The sequence below is a fragment of the Rousettus aegyptiacus genome, unplaced genomic scaffold (assembly GCF_014176215.1).
Source record: "Rousettus aegyptiacus isolate mRouAeg1 unplaced genomic scaffold, mRouAeg1.p scaffold_m13_p_3, whole genome shotgun sequence".
Lineage (NCBI taxonomy): Eukaryota > Metazoa > Chordata > Mammalia > Chiroptera > Pteropodidae > Rousettus > Rousettus aegyptiacus.
Genome location: NW_023416306.1, coordinates 97720307 through 97744377, shown reverse-complemented (window position 1 = coordinate 97744377; position 24071 = coordinate 97720307). Strand labels below are relative to the sequence as shown.

The 24071-nt window shown below is 38.9% G+C and overlaps 1 protein-coding gene and 1 long non-coding RNA gene across 9 annotated transcripts in view; one reads left to right on the top strand and one right to left on the bottom strand.

Moving 5' to 3' along the window:
- Positions 1-24071, bottom strand: part of LOC107499460 — a 141784-nt gene that overhangs the window by 8410 nt on the left and 109303 nt on the right. The gene's annotated exons all lie outside the window — the stretch shown is intronic.
- Positions 1-24071, top strand: part of NPAS3 (neuronal PAS domain protein 3) — an 802977-nt gene that overhangs the window by 737507 nt on the left and 41399 nt on the right. For all 8 annotated transcript variants that reach the window (XM_016123630.2, XM_016123628.2, XM_016123625.2 and 5 more), the window contains one exon: positions 2486-2604. In XM_016123630.2, the coding sequence (XP_015979116.2) occupies positions 2486-2604 (119 nt within the window). The remainder of the gene's footprint in view (positions 1-2485; positions 2605-24071) is intronic.

The following is a 24071-nucleotide window of genomic DNA, read 5'->3' as shown; positions in this document are numbered from 1 at the left end:
TTGAGGACCAGTTTAGATTTTAAATCCATTTCAATGGGGCAAAACCTGACCTCAGTGTTCTTCTCACCCCAGTTGTCCTGGGCTTAATTAACGCTGCCTCCACCCCTATGTTTAGACAATCACTGTTCCACCGCCACAGCTCATGAAAAGCTTATGTCTCACATTTCGTCACCCAGCAGGGTGGTCTCTGATGTGCACAGCAAGTGTTTTACTGTGCAATTCCACATACTGAATACAATAATAATTTCTAATGAAGCCTAAATTACTCATTCTTCTACAGGCAGGTTGTTTCTTCTTTGCCGGGTTAGGGTATCCAGAACCCTAGCCCTAAAACTTATTTCGCTTCTCTGGGAAGTTTCATTTGTCCTCAGCTATTGCAAACACAATCTCGCTGAACAAAGCTGAATTTTTAAGGCTGGTTTTGTGGTGTGGGTTCTGATGGCTGCACGTTAGTTCAAGTCTCTGAGGATCAGTGCCAATAAATGTGAAAGGGACAAGAGTAGATGAGCATACTTTTCTATTTCCACCAGGATGAAAAACTGTTATAAATTAAGTCTAACCTTAAATGTATAATCTGTCCTTGGGAGGAAAAAAAAGGGGAGGGGGGATATAGCATCTTGAAGCTCTCGGCATCCCTTACGAGAAAAAATTGGTTCTAAGGGTCTCTGATCTTGTGTTTTAGTAAAATAGAACTGCACGGCTGACTGACAGTTCTGATCTAAAGCATTTACGTTTAAGTTTTGATCTCTCTGCTTTTGATTAAAACTAATGAGCTCATTTAATTCAAAATGGGAATCTCTGATAAGAGAAATAAGGTTGATGTGATTGGATTAGAGGGGCAAATTAAACTCTTAGAGCAGAAGTTTGTGCTTATATAGTGTATTAAAAAGCTGTTGGCGTATTATGGCGTGTTAGATGATGAGAAAAATTTCATAGTAATTCATATTTAATCAGAAGAAATGAAAGTACTAAATATAACATGGCTCTGCTTTTCCCTCGAGTGATAAAAAGCTGTACATTTAAAATGACATCAGATCCATGCTCTCTAAAACAAAACAAAAAAAAAAAGGTCTTAAGAGAGACACACAAGAAAAGGACACTTGTCAGTGGTTCCATCACCCCAGAATAGAAATGCCATAAATATAGGAAAATATAGTCACATTAAGATAGGAATGATACAAGAAAAGCCCCAGACCGCAAATAGCGAGGTTTTTATTATTATAGTAGCCCTCATTCTTCTTTCACTGAAGCATCGAGTGTGATATAAAAAATAAAGATCTCTTTTCCTTAAAAATATATGAACATATTTTATAATCTAAAATTTTAAAGTTTGTTTTGCCTCCTTTTCTTTGTTTTAATGAGGTTTTCTCATACTGCATGCTTAATTAGTAAACCTTTATCGCCACACCAGAGAAAAGCATTATTAGTGTGGGGATGCTCAAAAGAAATTCTGTTTGTTGTTAAACCTATTTTTTGTTTAAGAATAAGAAAAACTTTAAAAGTACTATTTTGGGAGAATAAAATTCGAGTATGTATTAAACTTTAAAACCCCAAAATTAATTTTTACAGGAAAATACTTAAATTTACAAAATATCATAGAAGCTTGTTTTTAAAGAAAATAGATTTATGTTGCCTTCTAGATTTTTTCATGGAAGTGTTTTTATATCAGCAAGACTCCAAACTATCATTTTAAGTTTTATACGTAAAAACATATTCTACTTTGCCTATAAATAAAGGGAAAGAGTAGCTTGCTTGAGAGGAGACTCATATCAGAAGCAGAGATGTGAAAACACAGAGACTGTTCCTATTGAGATGCGGGCTGGAAACAAGCTGCCATGAGTGACAGGAAGGGAAAGTTGATGCTGGAAGTAGTTTACGTTTGCTTCTGTCCTCATGTCCTAATCTTAGCCCTCTATCTTGAGTCAGGTGAGAAGACATCATGCTTTTTATTCCCCACAATGAAAAAAAAAAAAAAACTCACAAGGGCAAGGGCACTGACCAGGGTACAGCTACATGACCTTGATGGTTTTGTGGTTCTCAGAACTCTCCAGTGGGCAAATGATACAAGAAGGGATTCTCAGGGAGAACGAAGAGCAAGTCATCCTTACCCTTCCTTGGAAGCATCTCTACCTGAGTCGGTTGATCCCATAAATCTACGAGGTCCTTTTTTTCCATTACAGTTCTCTCCACATGCACTGGCCAAGTCTCAAGATGTGATAATGTTACTTACTATCGGACCCCATTTAGGAAGCTGCTGGAAGTTAAAAGGCCTGAAATGCTCTTGCTAGAAACTGGAATGGAATTACTTTGGATACATTAATTTTTCTTTTTTATTTTCTGCAAAGTAAACATTTTCTAAATGAGGTAAATTGATTACTACACTCTAAGCACCCATCAGTCATTTATTTTTAGTGAACTCAAGGATTGCACCTGAGCAGTAGCTAGAGATCTAAATCATGTGTGTATGTATTTTTGTATTCTTCAGTGGAGTCAACCAGCCCCAGTCTGCTAACCACTGACAACACCCTAGAGCGTTCCTTTTTCATCCGAATGAAATCCACTCTGACCAAACGCGGCGTGCATATCAAATCATCAGGATATAAGGTAAGTGGGGCTCGGGGGGGGGGGGGGGGGGGGGGGGGGGGGAGCAGGAATAGTTCTGTCTTAGATCAATGCTAGGTCATTTGCATTGAGCTTCCTAGCTTCTTTGGGTCCACATATGACCTTGAGCTGCCCATAGTCTTCTCAGCCATCTTCATTACACCTTAGTCTCACTTCAGACATCGTTAGTACACCAAATGCCTCGATATAGTGTCTTTTCTTTAAAAAGTTGTTAATAATGTGCCAAAGCCTTCAGCACATGCTAGAAATTCACTTGGTTGGAGACAAAAAGCCAAATTCATATCAGTCTTTAAAATGCGTGTTCTAAAACTGCTACGTCTAAGAATTCCATTTCTCTCACTTCCCCGTTCAAATTCTCCCTTCTCTTTAGAGAAAGACTGTCCGTTTGACTAACATCTTGGTCACTGAAATTTGTACATGTAAATAAGAAAATCAAGTTGGAAATGAGAAATCTTAATTTTGGCACTACCATTATTGAACGTTCAGAGTATATGTTCCCCACAACAATGAAGAACAAGTCTGGAGTCATAATCTACATTATCATTTTAAGATTAAAGCTATAAAAGCCTTCTAATCTCAAGAAATTCCAACATTACAGTTACTATAGCAACATAAATTAAGACCTATGAAATTTATGAAATGCCTTTGGCAACACGAATTGTATCAATTTCGCAATGCACTAACCAGTCTCTCAAATAATATTTATTGTATATGGAATGGAAACAGAAATGGAATGTACTGTACATGCGGCCAGCACAGTGTTTCCCAGTTTTAAAATTTAGGGCTTCTGACAGCTCAGATCTTTAGGGTGGCCACTGTTGGGGATGGTAACAGTCATTATCATCAGGCCTTAAAAACCTGTATGTCATCAGGAGACTAGCAGAGGCATAGAAGTCAGAGTCAGGCACTTTATCTGACATGAATTCTTCAGGAAAAAAAAAAAAGTAAAAGAAAGAAAGGAGTGGGGAAGCAGGCCCTTCGGTGGACGACCTTTAGCTGAGCTGTCCTACAGTCTGAAAGGCACACGTGGCACATCCTTAACCTTTAACGGGTTCGAAGCAAAGGGGAGGTTCTGGGCGGCTCCACCTGCTGCAGCTTTACCCTACAAGGCCTGATACAAAGGGATATGTTGGAGGAAAAAAACAGACTCTATCCTTAGGACCATTTTGTATTTTCCTGCTTTGATGAACACAATACATGTATTAGTTGTTATCTGTGTAGCATTATAATGATAATTGTTAATGCAAGAAAGAGGTATTCTTTGCAATCTAGCTTTCAGGGGCTATCGGTCTTCCTATCAGAATTACTTTTCTGTCTGTCAGCATTTATTCTTCACCTTTAATGATTTTCACTCATTTGTAGGGCGCATAACTCAAGAGGGAAAAAGGTGGGACGGATGAAGTATAGTTTGAAAAAGCAATATTTAGTATAATTCAATAAATTACAATATAGTATTCTGAAAAACAAAAAAATGATTGCTTTCACATGACAAACTAGAGATTGTCAAACTCTGTAAAATTTTGAATTTTCAAAAAACTAATATACTAGTTTTAGTCTAGGCAGGAAACCAAGTTGTGTGGGTTCTATTTGTTTGTTTTGCCATAGGGCACCTAAATAAAGCTGTTTTTGCAACATGACCTGAAATTGGACAAGCTAATTTCTTAAATATTGATAGAACATTCATTCATTTTTTTATCCATTAATTCAACAAATATTTGGTAAACTACTACTATGGAGCCTATTCTAGATCCTAGAAACCCAGAACTGAACAATAAAAGGTCCCTGTTTTCATGGCATTACATTCTAACGAGGAGACAGACAATTACAAGTGAATCAAGTGAATAAATAAAGGTGACTTCAGAGACCAATGATGGCCAAAATAACAAAAGCTAATACTTATGCATACTACAATATGCCAGGCATGGTATAGTGTACATGTATTAGCCCTCGCCACAATTTTAGAAGAAAATAATTTCATTTTTTCCATTTTACAGATGAAGAAATTAAACCTAGAGAGGTTCGTTAGCATACCCAACATCACAAGTTGAAGAAACAGAGCTAGGGTTTGAACTCTGGGAGCCTGGCTCCACATCCCATGCACTTAACCACTAGGTTACACTATTATGCAGACAGTGAGGTAAGGTAATATGAGGGTGTGGTTGGTGGGGACCACTTGAGGTAGGAGAGTCACAGAAGGTCTCCCTGACATGTCACCTATAAGCAGTGAATGAGAAGTGAACACTATGAAAACATATGAAAGAAGGGTGTTTCTGGAGCTCCTTGGGTTTAGACACTTTGCTGTAAAAGGGGTCTTTGAGAAACAAAGTATTAAAAAGTATAACCTTGAACGTCCAGGATTGGAAAGATTTAGGAGCTGTTTCCATATCTATCAAACCATATATATTGAAGTCATCATCCTCCTCTGACATAACCCTGTCATTACATCTTTCTCAAGATATTGTAATAGTCTCCATCCAACGCCTCAGCCCCTCCCCAGAACTGCTAATATGAAAGGTGATTCATCCCATTCCCTCAATAAGATGAGTCATCCAACAAATAACAGCTCTTCCCCTCCTCCTCCCTCCACAGTGAACTTCCCTTGTTAATTAACCTTGTCTGAAAGTTACTGGAAGAGCCATTGAGAGCCCATGACGTGACACAGCTGAACAGCATTCCTGTTTATCTGTTCATTCTTAGTAAATAAATCCCACAGCTTATAAAACATTCAAATAAAACTGGTAATCACCCCGCTACCACACAATGAACACAAATAAAAGGAAACGACGATGATAATTTCTCCATACTGTCAATTCCTCCTAATTTATTACCATCGTAGGCTCCTTTCTTTTCCCTTAATGATCAAGATGTTAAGCCTTGCTCAGTATAGGTCATTATATTTCCCTCCGTTTGTCTGTAACCTTGGGACGTGAGCTTTTCTGACTTTCTCCATCATTTTATCTGCCATTCTTTCTTTAATGTTGGCACTGATGGTAATAATAGTAACAAAAGTACCGCTTATCGAACATTGACTCTATGGCAGACATTGTACCAAAAAATTAAAACTTATTTTATCTCATCTGCACAACATTATGTAAAGACTTCCTCTGTTCCAGGCATTGTTCAAACTTTACATTCTATTACTATGTCCATTTTGCAGGTGGTGAAACTGAGGCTTCAATGAGTCCAGTATTTTGCCCATGTTCATATAGCTCTTCAGTACCTACTTGATCCAGGCAGTTAGCCTCCAGAGTTTGCCCCCTTCACCCCTCTGCTTCACTGCTTAATGAATTAAGCCCAAAGAAGGGTTTATCGTGAGCCAGATCTCAACATACGAAAAATCGATCCAAGTTTTTAAAAGAAAAACCTCTTGCCTGATTAAGACCTGCCCTTTGTGGCTCAATATATACCACAGCACAAGTTCATGGGGGTTTGCAGAGATCTACCTTCCTTTCCGGGGGCTATAAAACTCACAGGTACCCATGACCAGGATATCCCAGCAAGGAAATGCCCATCTGGATCTGCTAATCCATGCAGAGAGTGTGATCTGAGTTGCTGTTGCTTCCACACCCCAGTCCTCGGGAAGTTGCCCTGTCTCCAGTAAAGTTTCCCAGCAGTGAGCTGACATTTGGTTGTCTCTGTCTTCATTTGCTTTGAAATCCACAGTAGCACGTTATCTGGACCAGCCACTTTTTATGCCTCAGGGCCTCCCTTGTTGTTCGAGTCTCATCCTGGGCCACATATCTTAGCATAACACAGCCCTACTTTGAATTGCATTGCATCAATATTCGGCCATCTTGATGAGGTCTATGTCTGGGAGAACTTACTAGCACAGAGGGTGAAAGGAGATATGAAATTAGAGACATGAAGACTAATTGGGTCGCCTCCGTAGCTCCTGTCTTTGGAGGATAGCTTCCTTTGGCATGGGACTGTCAGTTTTCTAATCTGTTCTTTCATGCCCACCAGCACCACTGTCATTTCTGGAGTACTCATCCACCCACATTATGACGTTCTAACGCTAACGGCACGGGAGAACACCCGGACTGGGAAACACAGACAAAAAGAAAAAACTCTGTCATCATAGTTAGGGAATGCTGAGAATGTCTTTGATTCTCTGCAGAATTGTTCTTGCTATGACACAGGGATCACAGGGAAATTCCAGATTCTTAAAAATAAGCAGTCCCCTATCTATGATGATATGAATATGGATTCGCCTATAGCCAAGTGTTGAACTAAATGACTTCTGAAATTTATCCAGCCGTCTTATGATATAGAGTTATAAAGTATAATAGGGAAAATAATTAATTTGTAGGTTTGCTAGCTTATTAGCACTGCTGATATACCTCAGCTTTAAAAATATCTATTTCTAAACATGAAGTAACAAAAATTAGTGGATGCTAATTATCTAAGGAAAAATTTGTTGCCTTTTCTAAGCACAAACTTAAGTGTCTTTTGAATTAGAAAATCTTCTTGTTCATTTTTTAAAATTCATGCTTGTGTCTGTTCTATTGAGTAAGGTACTTCCATAATTTTAATAGTGTTTTTTTTTTTTTTTGGTGTCATAGATCCCTTTAAGAATTTGATGACATTTGTCTAGCCTTTCCCATGGTAAATTCATTTTGCATCAGGAAGTTCCTGAATCCCTGAAATGTATCCAGTGATCTCAGGTTACAAGACCCTACTTAATATGTAGACATCTTTGGTACTTACTGAAAAACCAAAGTTAGTGCATCTGCCAGAACATATTTCACCAATATCACAATAGCCTTGTCCTTTCTCATTCCTCCCTCCCATCTACACATTTAGTGTTCATATGTATTTAAGTCCTATTGCAAAAGATATTAACTCCTAGTTTGCAAAAGTACAAAACTTAAGATTTGCATTTTGATCCTGTTATGCAGATAGTCTGAAAAATATTTCTCAGGTAATATTTTTATAAAAATTATACCTAATATTGTATAATTATACTTGTCATTTTCAGTGGCACATGGTCTTCCTTCTCTTCCTGTTCACTTAGGTGTGTGACAGAGGCCCATCACTAGGATTTCCAATGTTAAGGTCACATCTACGTGAAGTTTAAAAGTTGAAGGCTTTTCATGGGCAAACATATTCTTGACCGAATGTGTATATCAACAAGTCTCAAGACAGCAAACTAAAAGAGAATTATAACTTATTGTTTTAATGAGATGTGATTTCAATTCTTGGTTTGATTAGGGGGGAAAATCCACAATACACAATAAAGTTACAATACACAATATCCTCCCTCTTGATCACCTGGCACTTCAATGCACTGCAAAAATTGGTTGAATCCACCTGCTTTTACTTTCATTCCTCCATTTTAATACCCTTTTCTGGATCTATTATGAGAAATTCCCACATTACATCCCAGAAAATTTTATTTTTTTCATTCCATCCTACACCCTGCTCTCTGGAATATCTTCCCAGAACCTCAGTGATCATTTACTTCTCTGCTTCTAAGTCATCAATGGCTCACAGTGCCAATGCATTCAAGAATCTGGCCCTCACCTACCTTTTCTACCACCTCCTCCATCATTCTTTCCTGGAGCTCTTAATACTGATGCACTAGAAAAATCCATCTAATCATCTTTCCTGAAATACACTTGCATATTCACACTGCTATGCCTTTCACCATGCTGCTTTCTTTTCCCAAAGTGTCTTTCTGCCACATTTCCACCTGGAAAATTCTTAACCAATATGGCACCACACAAATACCAGTTTTTTATTTTTATCTCTTCCCCATGCATCCATCCCCTTGCCTCTGTGCTAAAATAGCATTTTTAGGCTCTTCGTCCTTAGTTTTCTCACTTGTAAAATGAAGCTATTAATAGTACATGACCGAAAGAATTTTTCTAGGGTTCGAGTGAGATAAGACAGACTCAGCAAAATATCTTCTCTCCATTTCATGAAGCACTTTCACATAATTTCGTATGAACCTCCCAACAATTCTTTTAGGTATTATCTCCATTTTCCCAATTTTGAAGACAGGTAAAACTGAGGAAAAGAAATATGAATTAACTTGTATAAGGCCACATAAATGGTAAGTCAACAAACTGAGAGAAATATGGAGACCCTCTGATTTCAAATGCCTTCTTTCCAATATACTAAATTGGATACTGGGTACTTTCTTATTCTGCTCTCTTCCTCAGCACCTACAAGAGTATGGTGCATGTAGTTGCCACTCAGTAAATGTTAGCTGAATTGAATCGCATGCTCTTTTTTTCTGAGATAGCAATGAAAAATGTTGACGGTACCAAACTCTATAACATGCCACTAGAGATCCAGCAAGTTGACATCAGTGTCTTTTAGATGTGACCATTAGAATAGCTATGAACCCAAATGACTATACCGTGATCTGGCTCACATTCGTCCATCGTGCCTGCCAGGATATTGTTCATCTTTACTAGTGCCTTACTAAAATCACAATGTACCACATCCACAGCATTCTCTTGTGCCATCAGGTGAGGATTCCTTTCAGAAAACGAAAAATAGTCATTTTAGCATCACTTCATCTCCATGACTTTATATTGACACCTGGAGATTACCATTTTATTCCGATTAAATCAATAATTTTTCTCTGGATATTAACACTTTAAGGCTCTATATTTCTGACAATTAGAAATATCAGTATTGGCTGATATCTTGCCTTCCGGCACAGCTCCATGATTTCTCAAAGATTGCTAAGAACATGTAAAGTGTTATTGTAAGTCTAGTTCTTCTTTTGTCCAAGAGGGTAACTGTAGGCAGCAAGTTTTTGTTGTACCAGAGAACTGTAGCTTGAAGTTGTACCCAGCACTGATGCAGGCAGTGATGTGGTGGTGGTCCTTCTCTGGAGAGTTCTAAGAGCATACACTAAACTTATCAGTCAGGAGTCTCTCTTCCTCCTAGACAAGTATGGACAGGCTAAATAGACGCCATCTGGATGTTTTTTCCAATCTGAGATTCAGAGATGTTCCAGGTGTACGGACATATCAGTGCTTCTCCTGAAGCCTTTGCCTCAGCTTTGTGTTGTCTTGAAATGATGACTACAGTATTCCAAGCCTCACGAAATGTAACTGTCTTGTCAAATCAATAGATGAATTTTCCGAGAAACCGAAAATTCTGTCAACCCATTCAGGCTTTCTAAGACTACGCATTTATTGCCTTTCAATCAACCCAGACACCCAGAATAAATTGAAGGAGAAAAAAATCCAGGGTAGAATTTACAGGCAGAGGTTATCGTGATGAAAAATGCAAATAGAGGAGTGAAATCAAATTTTTAAAATCCTATTATCACTTTTTAGTCCCTGCTCACCTCTGCACAATTGTCCATTACAACACGGTTTCTAGTGTCATTTTAAACACAACTGACATCATTTCTGATCTTAGAGAACTTATTTCCTTTTACCAAGGCATGACAGTAGTTCTAGCTTGGGATATGTCATTTCTGCCGGGACTAATCAGCTAGATATCTTACCGACCAGAAACATAATCACTAGCCATTCTGTGAGGTGTCTGTAAATTCTAAGTATGTCAGTAACTGCAGCCCTTATACATTACTAACTTACAGGTACTTCATTTTTCATTATACAGATTTTAGAAAGATAGAAGTAACAGCATCCCATGTTTGACTAATGCTAGAGCTTTTCAGGTTGGGTTTCTGAGTATTTGGTAGCTAAGAAAAATGAAATGATGATCACTTTGAAAATGACACTGATGCAAAAATTACTAAGTCTCTCTGTGTGTAATGTCTTTCAACTAATGCCCTTCAATACTATCATTAATATCTCTGTAAATAGATTCTCAACCTGATAGATTTTTAAATATAATCTCTCTATTATGAGACTTTGGCCTATTCAAAAGAGTTTTAAAAGAAACAACAACAACTAAAACAGACTTAGGAGCTAAAAAGAAAATGCAAGCGCAGTTTATCACTTTTTCGGGCCCAGTACTCTTTGATATGCTGAGATGCTCTAGCAGCACCTACAAAGGTCCCACCGTTTCTGTTTCCCTAAAGTAATCTCTTGATCCAATTGAAGTAGCAGTTACTTAACTCCTTACAGATTTCAAGGGCTTCCAGATATATTGCCTCATTTTGCCCTGATTACCTCAAAACTATTCTACTGATGAGTGATTAAGCACACAGGCTGTGACATCGCACAGCCAAGGATTTGGACTTAGTCCTGCCATTTCTGACTGTCTGACTCTAGGTAAATTGTTGAAAGCATCTATTTCCTCTCCTGTAAAGTAGGAGTGCCGATAGAACCTCTTTCATAAAGCTACTGTTAAATCAAGTGAGATAATGTAAAGTACTACCATAATGCCTGCCCCATAGTGAGCAGTAATTAATACATGTCCATATGTGAAGTTTCATGTTTATGGAACTCATATTGATAAAGGTTGAACTAGACAATCCACAGCCTTAACTTCTGTACCTCTGCATATATACCTATAACTATGAGAAGCAGTAATTCATCAATAACATTTCAGATTGTCTCCTGGAAGTTATATGAGCTTAGAATAAATGATTTCTTCCAAATATAGAAAATGCATTTATTTCTGGGAAATTTCTCCCTGCTTAAATGTGCTGAATATTGATTTCATTACAAGAGAAATAATATGACTGATAAACGTCATCTGTCCCTTTAAGAAAAGGAGCACATACCAAATGATTTTCTTTGGAATTGATTTAGCGTCACGGCAAGACTAATATAGCCCTTTAATACAAGAAATGAAGTAGGGGCAGGGCCAATTTGATATTGTTGATCTCTGGAATAAATGGAGCTTCTAGATTCCTGTAGCCTGCAAGGCTTCACAGTTTAGTTAAAGCATCTACATTCATACAAATTGAACCCTCTGGGGAAGGCAAACCACCACTGTGGCATGAACCCAACTGCATCTCAGAGGTACCACACAACACTCAAAGGGGATTCTGTCAACTCATTCCAAGTAAGGGGAAAGAACCAGGATTCTGGAGTTCTTGTCCTGTCATGTAGCGACTTCCGGGAGACGAGGAACTAACCATGCCTCTCATCTCTCTGTGAATGCCCTCTACCTTCAGACTAAGAGAATGGCCTCATTGCAAAGTGCTTCAAGTTCCAAGACTCTTAAACAATAGACGCATCTGTACAATCAGTTTTCCACCCTCAGCAGTAATATTCAAGGGAGAGGCTTTAAACTCCTGCCTTGACTGCATGCGATATGTGTGTGCACACGTGCACACATGTGTGTTTAATCTGAACTACAAATGGACAATGGATATCTCTAAGTTGCCATGTTGGAAACATCACTTTGAGCTCATTGCTGGCCGTGGTCTACAGAAACAATCCATATAAGCTATCATTATACTGATAGCAGTATTTACACCTTCCTCTCACCAGAGCTTTTGTACCTGCTTTTTATTCTCCCTGGAGTACATCTTGTCCATGCATTTTATTCAGATTTCTGCTCACACGTCGCTTCCCTTACCATCCCACCTAAAATAGCTCAAGCACACCCTCTACATCCCCATCATCTCCTTTACTCTGCTGCCTTATTTTTCTTCATAGTGCTTGACACATCCTGACACTATTTCACAATTTATCTGTATATAATCTGTCTCTCCCACCACAGTGTAAGCTGAATGAAGCTCCTAGAATAATTTCAGTCACATAATAGAAATTTAATAAACATTGGTTTAAGAAAATAAATGAAATTATAAATATTGGACATCATTTGTGTTAAGGCCAAAACATATTCCTTCCTTGGGTCGGTATTCTAGTTCCTTTAAAGGGGATTTAGAGCTGAGAATATGCAGCCACTAGAATTATATAATTTGTTTCCAGGCCCTATTGCTAGTAAAATAGGTTAAAGTTTTCTTCCTATTCCTTTCAGAAAGGCTGCACTAATGGTTGACATATTCTATGACATTTTTTATGCTATCATATTTGGTTTTTTAAAATCAACACATATTTAACTTATACCCCACTTGTACCCAATTCTAGTGGCTAGAACTCTGAAAGCACAATCAAGAGTCACTTGATTATTCCTTGGTAGTTCTGAATATATTTAACAGTTCTCAACAGCCCCTTGCCAAATGTCCTTCAAACTCATGACTCCTTGTAGAAGTCATGAAAACAGAGTGGCTTAATAGGGGTGCACCTGGTGAGAGTCAAAAAATCTCACTCTACTGCCAGCACACAGCTGCTTACTTGCTATGCAACATCGGACAAGCGACCTGATGATTCTGGGCTTCTGTTTCACAGATAAAAACAAAGTACAGTAAGTCCTCACTTGACATCATCGAAAGGTTCAGCAACTTTAAGTGAAATGATGTCTAACAAAACCAATTTTATCATAGGCTAATTTATATTAACAAATTAAGTTCCTATGTCATCAACGTAACAAAATGTTAAACGAAAGAACACTACTCAAGGCTCTGCTATGTATACTAGAATTTGCTTTCTTTCAGTGTTCTTTAGTCATTTGGTGGTTAAGATTACATCCTCTATAGCTCCACTCTCTACATCAGAGTGAAAGCCTCTTTGGGACATTCTGAATGGAAGAAAATAGAGGATCTGCTTCATCAAGAGCAACCTCTGACTCTTGGGAAGACAGAGGTCAAAGCCTGCCAGGGTGTTGCAGTGAAGACTACCCAGAGTTACTAAGAGCTGCCTATGGCCTCGTGGGTAGTGCTGGTTTGAGAACCTGAAAGGTTACAGAACACATTTAACCAAATCACTACCACAGGAGAGAAGAAATCTGGGTAAATTTTTATAATTCTTAGGAAGGGCTCAGTGAACTTTTGTACCTTGTCCTGTATAGAAATAATAGATTAGAATCTGAGAAATCATTCTAGATCCTAAATTGAGGGTAAAAATAAAATGGTGATTTGAGAGTAATACTCTTGCCTTATTCCATGAGCAATGACAAATGTCTCACTTTAACACAATAAGTGTTCATCCCTGTTTTCAGTGGTTTAAACACACAACATCATGTTCATATTAAATTTGTCAATCTTCCTCTTTAATGTTTTTGGTGGTTGGCTTATTCATGAACGCCTTTGTAAACATTGTCTGAAATGGTTGTTAAGTTTCCATTTGAAGGGAACGGGAGCTTTCAACCTGCCTGAAATAGCCCTACAAGGCAGTTGAGTCCTGGCTAAATATTCTTTAATGCTGAGTGGAATTAACGATATTATAATTGTCAGACTCCTCAAAGAAAGATATAACAGAATGTAAAACATTCTTACTCATGAGTTGCGGCTTTGTTATAAACTACTGTCTTCTCTATGGAATGTATCTTTTCTCTCTTTCCACCGGAACTATCTGGAGAGTGATATAGTTTGCCTGTGGACTCACAGTAGCCAGCGTGCAAGCACCTTGGCATAATGGAGGAAGGTTAAATTCTGTGGATTTCATCTCTAGGACACAAAAGCGATGGTGCCTTGCACCTCCACATTCTCAAGCATTTGGAGATCCCCGTAGGTCAGTGAATTAGAACCCAGAGGTCAAGATGGATTGACAGCAAGCCAGTCGGTGAAGAAGGAGTTAAGCCCAGAACCCGCAGACTGCCCCACAGAGGGCTGACAGTTTGCTAAACCTAAGGAGGCTCTTTGTCCAATCTCTCCTTACACAGTGGTTTTACCCTTGGAGAAAGCATCAGCAGAGGTGTCCCACGAGACATTTTGGCCCCTAAAGAATCCTTTCCCTCCTGAACACATAAATCGCACCTCTTTATCCTGCCATCCAGTCCTAAAAACTTTAAAAGGATGCTGCTCTGCTAGTGAAAATTCATAGGCACCTGCTCTTGATTTACTTTCTGCTTAGAATAAATTTTACACAGCTGTGAAATTGTGAGTGACTCTATTCAAAGTACCAAACAGTGAGGCTCAGACAAAAAGGGATGTGTTGGATGTTTGGCTTATAATGATGTCAGCCATTCCTCTTTTTTTTTAGAGCATCATTAATAATCTGTCATTCTAATAATAATAATTCCCTTTTGACATCATGGAGGTAAGGAGAAATCATCACTGACATCAAAAACGAGGTGATATTTCAGCAGTATTATTTCACCGAAGATAAAATGGAATGCTTTATTACTCCCCATGCCTTAAAGGAAAGCTGAACTAGGCATATGCTGACCCTAGAGCTTATCTACTTCAGTTCCTTCCAGAGTGATGTGAAATAACTAATTTTAATTGTTCCAACTAGAGTTTCAGAATGTGCTTTTCCCCCAAAGCTTTACATCTACATAATGGAAACTTTTTCAAAAACAAGCTTTATCAGTTCATAATAAACTGGGAAATCGCAAGAAATTCCATTGTAACTCAGAATGATCTATAATTTACATTCTTTAGCATCATCTTTTGTTCAGAGTATTTAGGAATTGATTTCACTTAATCATGTGGTCGGTACTGATTGTGTACCTGTTGTGTATTACACACTGTCCTGGGACTAAAAAGACAAAGATGGGTAAAACAAAATTCTTGGTCAAGAAAACAGAGTCTAGACTCAGGCAGGCACACAAAGAAAACGACTGAGACAATGTGATGTGTGCTACAAAGGAGATATGTTCCAAGTTTGATGCGATGAAGTAAATTAGTCTGTCCAGTGGGAGAGGTTCTCAAAGACAGCATCATTTAGCCAGTGATTAGGGAAGGGAACAGTAGCAGTAAAACGAGGAAGGCATCTGCACTGAGCAGAGAGAAATCTGTTTCTCAAGGGAATCGAGGGTAAAGGCACCTAATCTGACTCAGCAAATGTAGATAGGAGCAGAAGTCTTCATTTAGTGCAGTACCAGCCCAAGCTAACCAGCCTTCAGGGTAAAAGGATGAAGTTTAAGATTGTTTCATTTTAACAAAACATCCTGCATTTACTGTAAGGAAAAAAAAATCACTATTTTATAACAAGGAGACCAAAAAGGTTGTTCTCAACCTATAAAAGGGAATGAGTATGTGGATTTAAGTCATCAGATAATTCCTTTTGGAATTTTCTCAATCTATTTTTTCTTCTATCATTCAGACCTACATATGTGCGGGGATATTTTTCCCCCTGAATTTTAGATGCTGTTATAAATAGACATTCTGAAAGGAGGAATATGATTTTCCTAGAACCAGTAACTCAAGAGAAAAAAAAACTAAAATCTTTATGCATTGAAATCTCAGATCACAGAATGAATCAGAAATAGGAAGCATCACACAGACCTCAGTCAACTGAGGCCTTGGTCTGTACACTGTGAGGTATCTGAATTCTTGGGAACTCTGAGTATTTGGAATGATATGAGCAAAGCTTATATCTCAGACAGCCTAAGGATTCCTTTAGATAGACCTGCTTAGTAAAACTCCTGGCTTTAAGGAAGATGACTTTTTCTCATTAAAAAAATTAGTTGTTCTTAAACTCATTTACTTCTAATTCTGGTTGGCTCTTCAGCCCTTCTACTAATTGTAGCAACCTTCATAAACTTATCTGCACACCTAATCCCTTTGTTCCAGTAAGATCTGTGCATGTCAAACCAGTTGCACTTTATCTGCAATTAAAAGACTGTTGTCCAGTGAACAGTAACCAGTGACATATAACTGACCATTATAGCCATGCAAATATTTGATATTTTAAGTGATTTTTTAAAAAATAAAATAGTGTATAGCTACTGGATTTTCAGGATGAACAAATTTTCACCCTTTCCCTCTTCCTCTCCCCAGAAAGCAAAAATTAATATTATATTCCTAGACTGAATGCTTAATTACTTTTTTAAAAACAAACTTCTTAAAAAAAAAAAAATCTTCCTTTTTTTTTTTTTTGGTAGTCTACAGTCTACATGGGTTTTGTCTTTCTATCAAAGATAATATGAAACTTTGGTGCTTTATGTTGCAGATCATTAACTGACATGCTTTTTTATCTGCTCGATTATATTTATTTTTGTTTCTCAAACACTTTTTCTTCAAATAATCAGCATGCTCGATTGCTCTCAAATGCATCTACTTCTGTCACCATACAGCTAGTGTAACCCTGTGGAGTTACAATAACCAAGCGAGAGTCATTTAAGAGTAGATCTTTTTGTTTGAGTCAGCTCTCAGGATAGAAGAGGAAATCACATCCCCAGTTGGCTCTTGACTTTTTCATTACCAACTGAAAAAAGAGAACTGGACAAAAATGGGCTTGGGTGTATGTTTGGTTTCTTTGCATGTACTAAAGCAACACAAAGCTCATGCACAATAAACAAACATGCATTATGGGTTGTTTTCAGTCACTTTATAGACATATGTGTTCATAAATTTTGATACGGTTGTAAGAAGCCGACTTTGATGGGACCAAACTCACAGACGAGCTTTCGATCGCTGGAGCAACCACAGTCTAACTTTATGTTGACAATTTATCAGCTCTTCTCCGTCAAGGAAAATTGTTTTTTAGTGCTTGCCTATTAGCAATCACATGCATAATATGAAATTGAGTTTTGGGGAGGACGGCCTGCCATCTGTCTTTCTGCTATTTTTTTTTTTTCAGCGTTTCACGCTCAAGTTCAACTCTCTGTGTATCAGAATGCTGTAAAACAGGATTCACCCATAATATGGGCACTTAGCAAGAGAAATGGGCCAGATACTGATGTAATCTTATAACTTGCAGACTTTTAAAAAGGAAAATCATTGATACCCCAATCTGTGCATTCTTTTGAGTGCACTTCAAATTCTGCCTGCCTCTCAAAGCCAACTATAGTACGGCTGGTTCTTCTTAGAGAACGGTTCATTAGTGTGCTTCAAGAAGTGTTAAAACACTTTTATAAAAATAAAAATTCAACGAGAGAGTGGAATGCAATGTGAGGTTAAGAAAATGGAGCTCTAAAAGATTGGTGTGAAGAATGAGAAAGATGTATTTAGTTTCCCCTCCAAGTTCCAATATGCCAAGATTTTTATCAATAATATTGTTTTTGTTCAACAATACCTGCCTCAGGGAGAATCTGCTCTGTAGCTGTCAGGATTATACTTCTCGAAATATGCTTAAGATGATTCTGTTAAATGGATAAAAAATAGTACACTCGCAATGTAGAAGGATTGCTCAAAAGAACATTCCCAAGCCTTTCATGTGTAACTGCATTTGTGTGGCCGGGCATTTATTATGCTATAAATTCCATCACTGATTTTGGCCAATTCAGATTGATTCTGCAGTAGCTGTAAGTAATGAATCTTCCAGAGCCAAAGCGGGGAGGGAAGGAGGAGAAACAGAAGTAGCCGATACCCTCATGGCTGTGGAAATACAAATAGGAGGGCTTATTTAGTCACAGCTTTCATCAGATCATGCAGCCAATACCCTACAAAGCAGGAAAACACATATCCAGAAAAACCTACAGGTTCCTTGATCTCACTCCAGCACCTATGATGGGCAGACACACGGAGAACGCTCTTTTGGAAAGGAGTTTTCCTCCTGAGCCTTTACTTTCTGAACTTGTTCCCTCTCATCTTTTTATTATTTTCACTAAAGTATGGGCAGATGTCCGTGCTACAGGAGCAATAAAATGTAAAGCCCTCTTTTCCCAGGGCCAAGTTAACCATTCCTAAAGTTTGACCTCCTAGTATGTGGGAATGGAGGGACCCTCAGCCCAGAAGAGGCTCCCAGGGATTGGAGTGTGAGTACAGTCAGTTAAGACTTTTGTAAAGAAGTAATCAGTTATCCTGGAGTTGATGACTGAGACTATTAAGAAACTAAGGTAACCAATGAGATGGACAGCAGGAAAAATACCCATTCAGAGGTGCCCCGTGACCCTCTCTGATGTGGCAGCTGAAGCAAGAAGGAGCAAATGAAAGTTGAGGAGCAGTAACCTATACTACAGTAAAGCAGTACCAGCTCATAGTAGAGGGTGTTTTGTCCCTGACGGTCTTTAAAACTGAGCACTAAGGAAATAGGCAGGGTGTGGAGGATGGAATAGGGTGTGATTTCGGATCGTGAGTATCAGCAGAGCTACAGCAGTGAAACTGGGCAGCAGGAGGGAGGAGAGGAACATGGAAAACGATGACACTGAAGACACATTTCACTCACCAGGGAGGCCAAGGAAGTCCTCGTTTTATTCCTCCCCAGCTCCCTCCCCTCTCTGACCTCATTTTCATGGGATGCAGGGACAGGAAAATGTTCGGAGAGGCAATGGGCTGGGGTCAGGCCCAGAATGTTGGCTTCACGGTGATAGCATGGGCATAGGGAGGTCATGCCTTCAATAGAAAATGGGCAGATTATATTTCGTGCCCATCCTGGTCTCTGTGTCCCCATCCCCATTCCACTGACTTTTCAAAAATACAGAGGCACAAACAATTCTTCTCAGAGAATGGCAAAGCATCTTTACTATCCATTTGTCCCCAAGAGCAGATACCACAAATTGTTTGAAATTCTTTCCCTATATTCTTTTCCTTTTCCCTCTTAAGAATCATAAACTCGTATAACTAAGCGATCCACAGGTGTATTGTCTGACTCTTGTGAGGTAGGGCCGACAGAAGGGACCATTTGAGGCCTCCTTTAATGTGTATATGTCTCAATGGGCTATTTGTTTGGGATAATTAATAACTGCCATGAGTTGTCTTATGTAAGAAACCTAGATACAGCAGGGCAAGTCTTTCGACATGGGCACCCAGAGAACCAAACGGAGAAGCCCAGAGCCAATTATGGGAGGGGGGATCAGACAACACAATTGGAGTTCCACGTCCCACGTGGGCATTGCTAGCTCCAAAGGAAACCTGGCACGAGCCTCTTCCTGTATGCCTCACTTGTTCCAAGTAGCATTACTGAAGCTCACCATCAGTTACCCCTCCCAGCATCTTCCTGGCCCGACTATCTGGGCACAGAGTGAAAGAGAAGGCAAAAGATGTCGCAATGAAAAGAGATGCAATATTCTGCCTTGACTACTTTTTTAGAAATGAGTAGGGGGTAACAATGAGCTTCAGAAAACTGTAAATTATTTTAGCCCATTCACAGGGAAGGACTCACTTTCCAACTGTGCCTGATGGTGCTGGACTATGCCCCCACACTCGGGCTGCTTCCAGTATGGTTTAATCTGATATTTCCAGTGGTCATGTTAGAATTTGAACATAACATTTAGAAAATCATGATTATTAAGAGGATCAAAATGCTGGTAAACATCCAAAACTATTTGGAGTGCCTTTAGTGGATCAGAGAGGAGATATGAAAATGGGGCTGTGGGTGGAGAGAAGCATGATTATATGTCTTTTCAAAATAACTAGGCAATTCAGTAGACACATGTATGACTGGTTATGATTACCACAATGTCAATTTGAGTTATATAAAAATTAACCATTAATTGAGGTTGATTCACATATATCATCGGAATCTAAACGCTCTACGGCTATCAGCTATATGATGTTAATTATTCTAGCCCAATAGAGCGACCAAATAGAAATTAGTAAAAATTATCTGTAAACTATTCAAAGCTGGGATGATCATCAACACAGATATTTATAAGTAGCTTTTGTACATGTAATGACTAATATCAAAAATAATCATGTTAACAGCAGTTTCTGGTGACTTGGTAGAATGTACAGAGCCCTGGCCTCAACATCAACAGATACAGGCTTTAGTCCTGGTTTTGCTGTATGGTATGTACTTGACCATGTGGTATGTACTTGACTGTAGGGAACTTGTTTAGCCTGAGTCTGTCAAAAGGGAATAACAGTGCCTCTTCTGAAATAGCATAGCGTTGTTAAAAGGTTAATGTGAAACGAGTAAAAATGTTCTGTAAACTCAAAGTCCCTATTAATATCCAATATTATTTTATTGGATTATAACTGTAAAATCTAGGATTTTAGCATTTCAGAAGATATTGGCTGAGTTTATGTTTATTGCTAAAATTTATCTTTTCCCTGTTTTATTTGTTATTCTTATGAGAAGAAACTTTTTAATGGAAGCTTTCAGATTGTCCATTTTATTTCTGAAGAAGGCAAGAGGCAGGAAGTATATTCCTAAGAGGAGGAAGGTGTCCAGACATTCCGCCATGGCTCCTTCCCCACAGTGCGTCTGTGGGTTGCCTCAGGATAAGGGATTAGGGAGTGGCCCTGAATCAATGGCTAATGTGACCAGGCTGCATAAAAGGTGTGGAGAAACTCTGAGAACTCCTTATCATTGCTGCTCACTTTGGTTATTGTTAAGATTAGTTGCTTAGTATTCATATTAGCCTATTGTGACTTGATATTGTATTATTGATTGATTAAAACTTTACATATCCCTCTTTGCAATAAAATTAAGTAATCAGTAATTAGTAGTATAGAGACTTTAAGTTCCTTGAGGTGAAATGGTCAGCGTGTTCTCTTCAGGGCCATGATGAACCAAACTCGCCAGATGTATTCTGTAGTTCCAACACGGTGACATCTTGAAGGATCCAGTGATAGTCAGGAAGTAACTAACCTTCGGGAAGAATCTTTTCAATGTATATTTTCTAAAGGCGATTTCATATTGAAAGGTTTTTGAAGCAGAAGGGAGAACTGAACGGTTTCAGACTGCTCAGATGGATCAAAATGGGAATTGAGAGTGGCAGGAGATGCAGGGTGGTCTGTGAAAAAGGGCACTGATCGTAGAGAAACATCAGAACTACATTTTAGCCATGTAATCACAATCAAACACTTCATCTCTCTTAGACTCCAGTTTCTTATTTATAAAGTGGATATACTAATACCTGCTCTACCTACCTTAGAGACTATGGTAAGGATCAAAAGAAATAAAGCAAAATAAGGAATTTGTGAGCTCTCATGCAGTAAGTGGATGGAAAGTGCCCAAGCAGTTAGCCATCAGTTGAGTGCCTCCCATGGTCTGTGTCCTCTGAGCCAGGGGTCCCCAACACCTGGGCTGCAGACTGGTACTGGCCTGTGGCCTTTTAGGAACTGGGCCACACAGCAGGAGATGAGCAGGCAGCAAGCAAGTGAAGCTTCGTCTGTATTTGCAGCCGCTCCCCAGGGCTAGCATCACCGCCTCAGCTCCACCTCAGATCATCAGGCATTAGATTCTCATAGGAGCATCGGTCCCTGGTGTCAAAAGGTCAGGGACCACTGCTGTGAGGTTTACAGAGAAATAAAAGATGTATTCTGTACCCCTAAAGAGAAAAGGAGACAGAGACAAGGAGAGACCTAAGGTAGTGTGTGCCGACTGCTGACTAGGTGGCAGAGGCAGTAGTAGGAATTCAAAGAGAAGAGGACAGCTTTGTGCTAGAGCAGTCGAAGAAGAAGAAAAGGAATTTAACATATATCCTGAAGAATAGATAATATTTTCACTGATGGTGGGGGAAAGGGAAGGAATTCCTGGACTGAGAGGTGGTGTGAGCAAAGGGATGGAGAAGGTAAACACAAGGCAGACACAAGACATGACGTGCAAATCTTTTGGAGTCTAAGGAGGGAATCTACACAAGATGAAGTTATGAAGGTTGAGACTAAGCTATCCCAACACTTTCCTGAAAGCTAAAGGGTCTGAATTTTATTCCAGAATCGATCAAGCTTCTTAAATGGTAAGAGTAACAATAACAACACTTTATGTACCTACATAGTGCCGTGTGTTTTCAAGGTATTTTTAAATGCATGGCCTCATTTGGTTCTTTCAGGATTTCTGTATGATAGGGATGGCAAAGATGATCGTCCCCACTTGACATATGGGAAACAGAGCCTCAGAGAGGTCATGTGGTTGCTCTATAGTTACATGACAAGCAAATGGGGGAGACATATCACTCTGAGTCTGCTTTCCTCAGTGTAAAGACCTTTTAGGAAGATGAATCTGGCAGCAAAATGCAAGATGGATCAGACAGGGAAAAAATAAGACCAGTTAGAGAGCTGCCCACCAAGTTTTCCAAAGGTAAGATTTCAATTGTCTATATTAATGTGATGGCACCCGAAGTGGCTATAACATCAGTAGTAAGGGACATCGTAAGTGAGGAATTTCCAAGCTCTGATGATTGACTAAATCTGGACAGTGAGAGGCAGAGGATCAAAATGAGTCCTAGAGAAGTGATGCACTCAATAATTCTAACTAACCTCTGATGAAGTTGATGGAAAGTTTACTAAAAATAAAGAGAGGTCCAAGGTCAAGACCGACTAACTAGGTAAATACTAGCTTTACCCACATTCGTTCTTTACCCTCACCCGGATGGGCTGCTGGCCATTCGTTTTATTCACCTTCCTATTACAGGCCTGATCACACTCAAATTAGGTGTAGAAAGTGAACTGTGAGCTCCTTAGTGATTGTGACAGCCCCAGTGACTGGCACAGCTCAGTGCCTGATAAAGATTAATCAAACATTGATCAACCGAATGAAGGAATAAATAACAGAGTGAAGGAATGCCCTCAGAACCTTCTTCCTGAAAATCGGGTCAAATCACATCATCTTTTCACATAGTTCCCCCTTTATCCATAAAATAAAGTCGCACTTCCTTCGTATAGCATCATACTGTTCCACCCTCTAGCCGGCTTGATCTACCCGAGCATTTCCCCACCTACTCTGCTGTCATCTCTCTGCGCTCCTCTCGAGTCCTAAAAACAAAAAGCGGTTTTGCATCTCTGTGCTTTTACTTGTGATAGTTCTTCAACCTAAATGCCAATCGAATCCTGCTGGTCCACAAAAATTCAGCTCAAATGTTGCCTTCTCCTCAAGCACCTTTCCACTCTGCCTCATCAGCACCGTTCTCCCCATCGCTTCCCCTGCACTTTGCACTTAGAGGTCTCATTTAGGGCTTGGCTCACATATCCATCTCCCTGACAAGTTTGTCCCCATAGGGCCTAGCAGAGTGGTGGCACCTAGTAAAGGTTCAAATAAGAGAAAATAAAGAAAAATGGCAAGAGAGCGGCTTGGGAAAGATGATGATGAACTTAATTTTCTTGTTCTCGTGTAAAATTGACCCCTTTTCTACAAATTTCTCTCAGCAAAAAGTAAAATTTATTTAACCATTGCATATTTATACAAAGAAACTGCTTCCCTTTCTCTGCCTGTTAAGATACAGGATAGTTTTCCTTTAATATCTAGGGTTTGGGGTTTTTTTGTTTGTTTGTTTGTTTGTTTTTTAATTTCTTACTCAGCAGAAAAAGCCCACTCCAACGAAAGGAACAAACTGACATCTTTTGGACTGACACATGTCAAGGGACTCTACCATCTAATTTCCTTGTTGATTAATTTGAAGGTAATTTCCCGGTAACCCAGGCTTCCAAAAATGTATTTTAAGTGTCATGTTAGTAAGAGAAAATTAATTTCTCTGCATTAAACTTGCCAGCTTTTGAATTAATTGCATGAACATAACAATCAATTAATAAATATTAAGCAAACAAGAGAAAATCGGTCAATTAAAAATGACAAAATTAGTTCCAAGGATAGATAAACCAAAAGATTGTCATAATGCTCACTTCTGAGTTTGGACATTCTGCCTCTGTATAATCTACCTTCTATTTTTTACACAGCATTCAAATTGCTGAAGCTTTATTATAATTTCTTATAAATAAATTACCACCTAAGCCT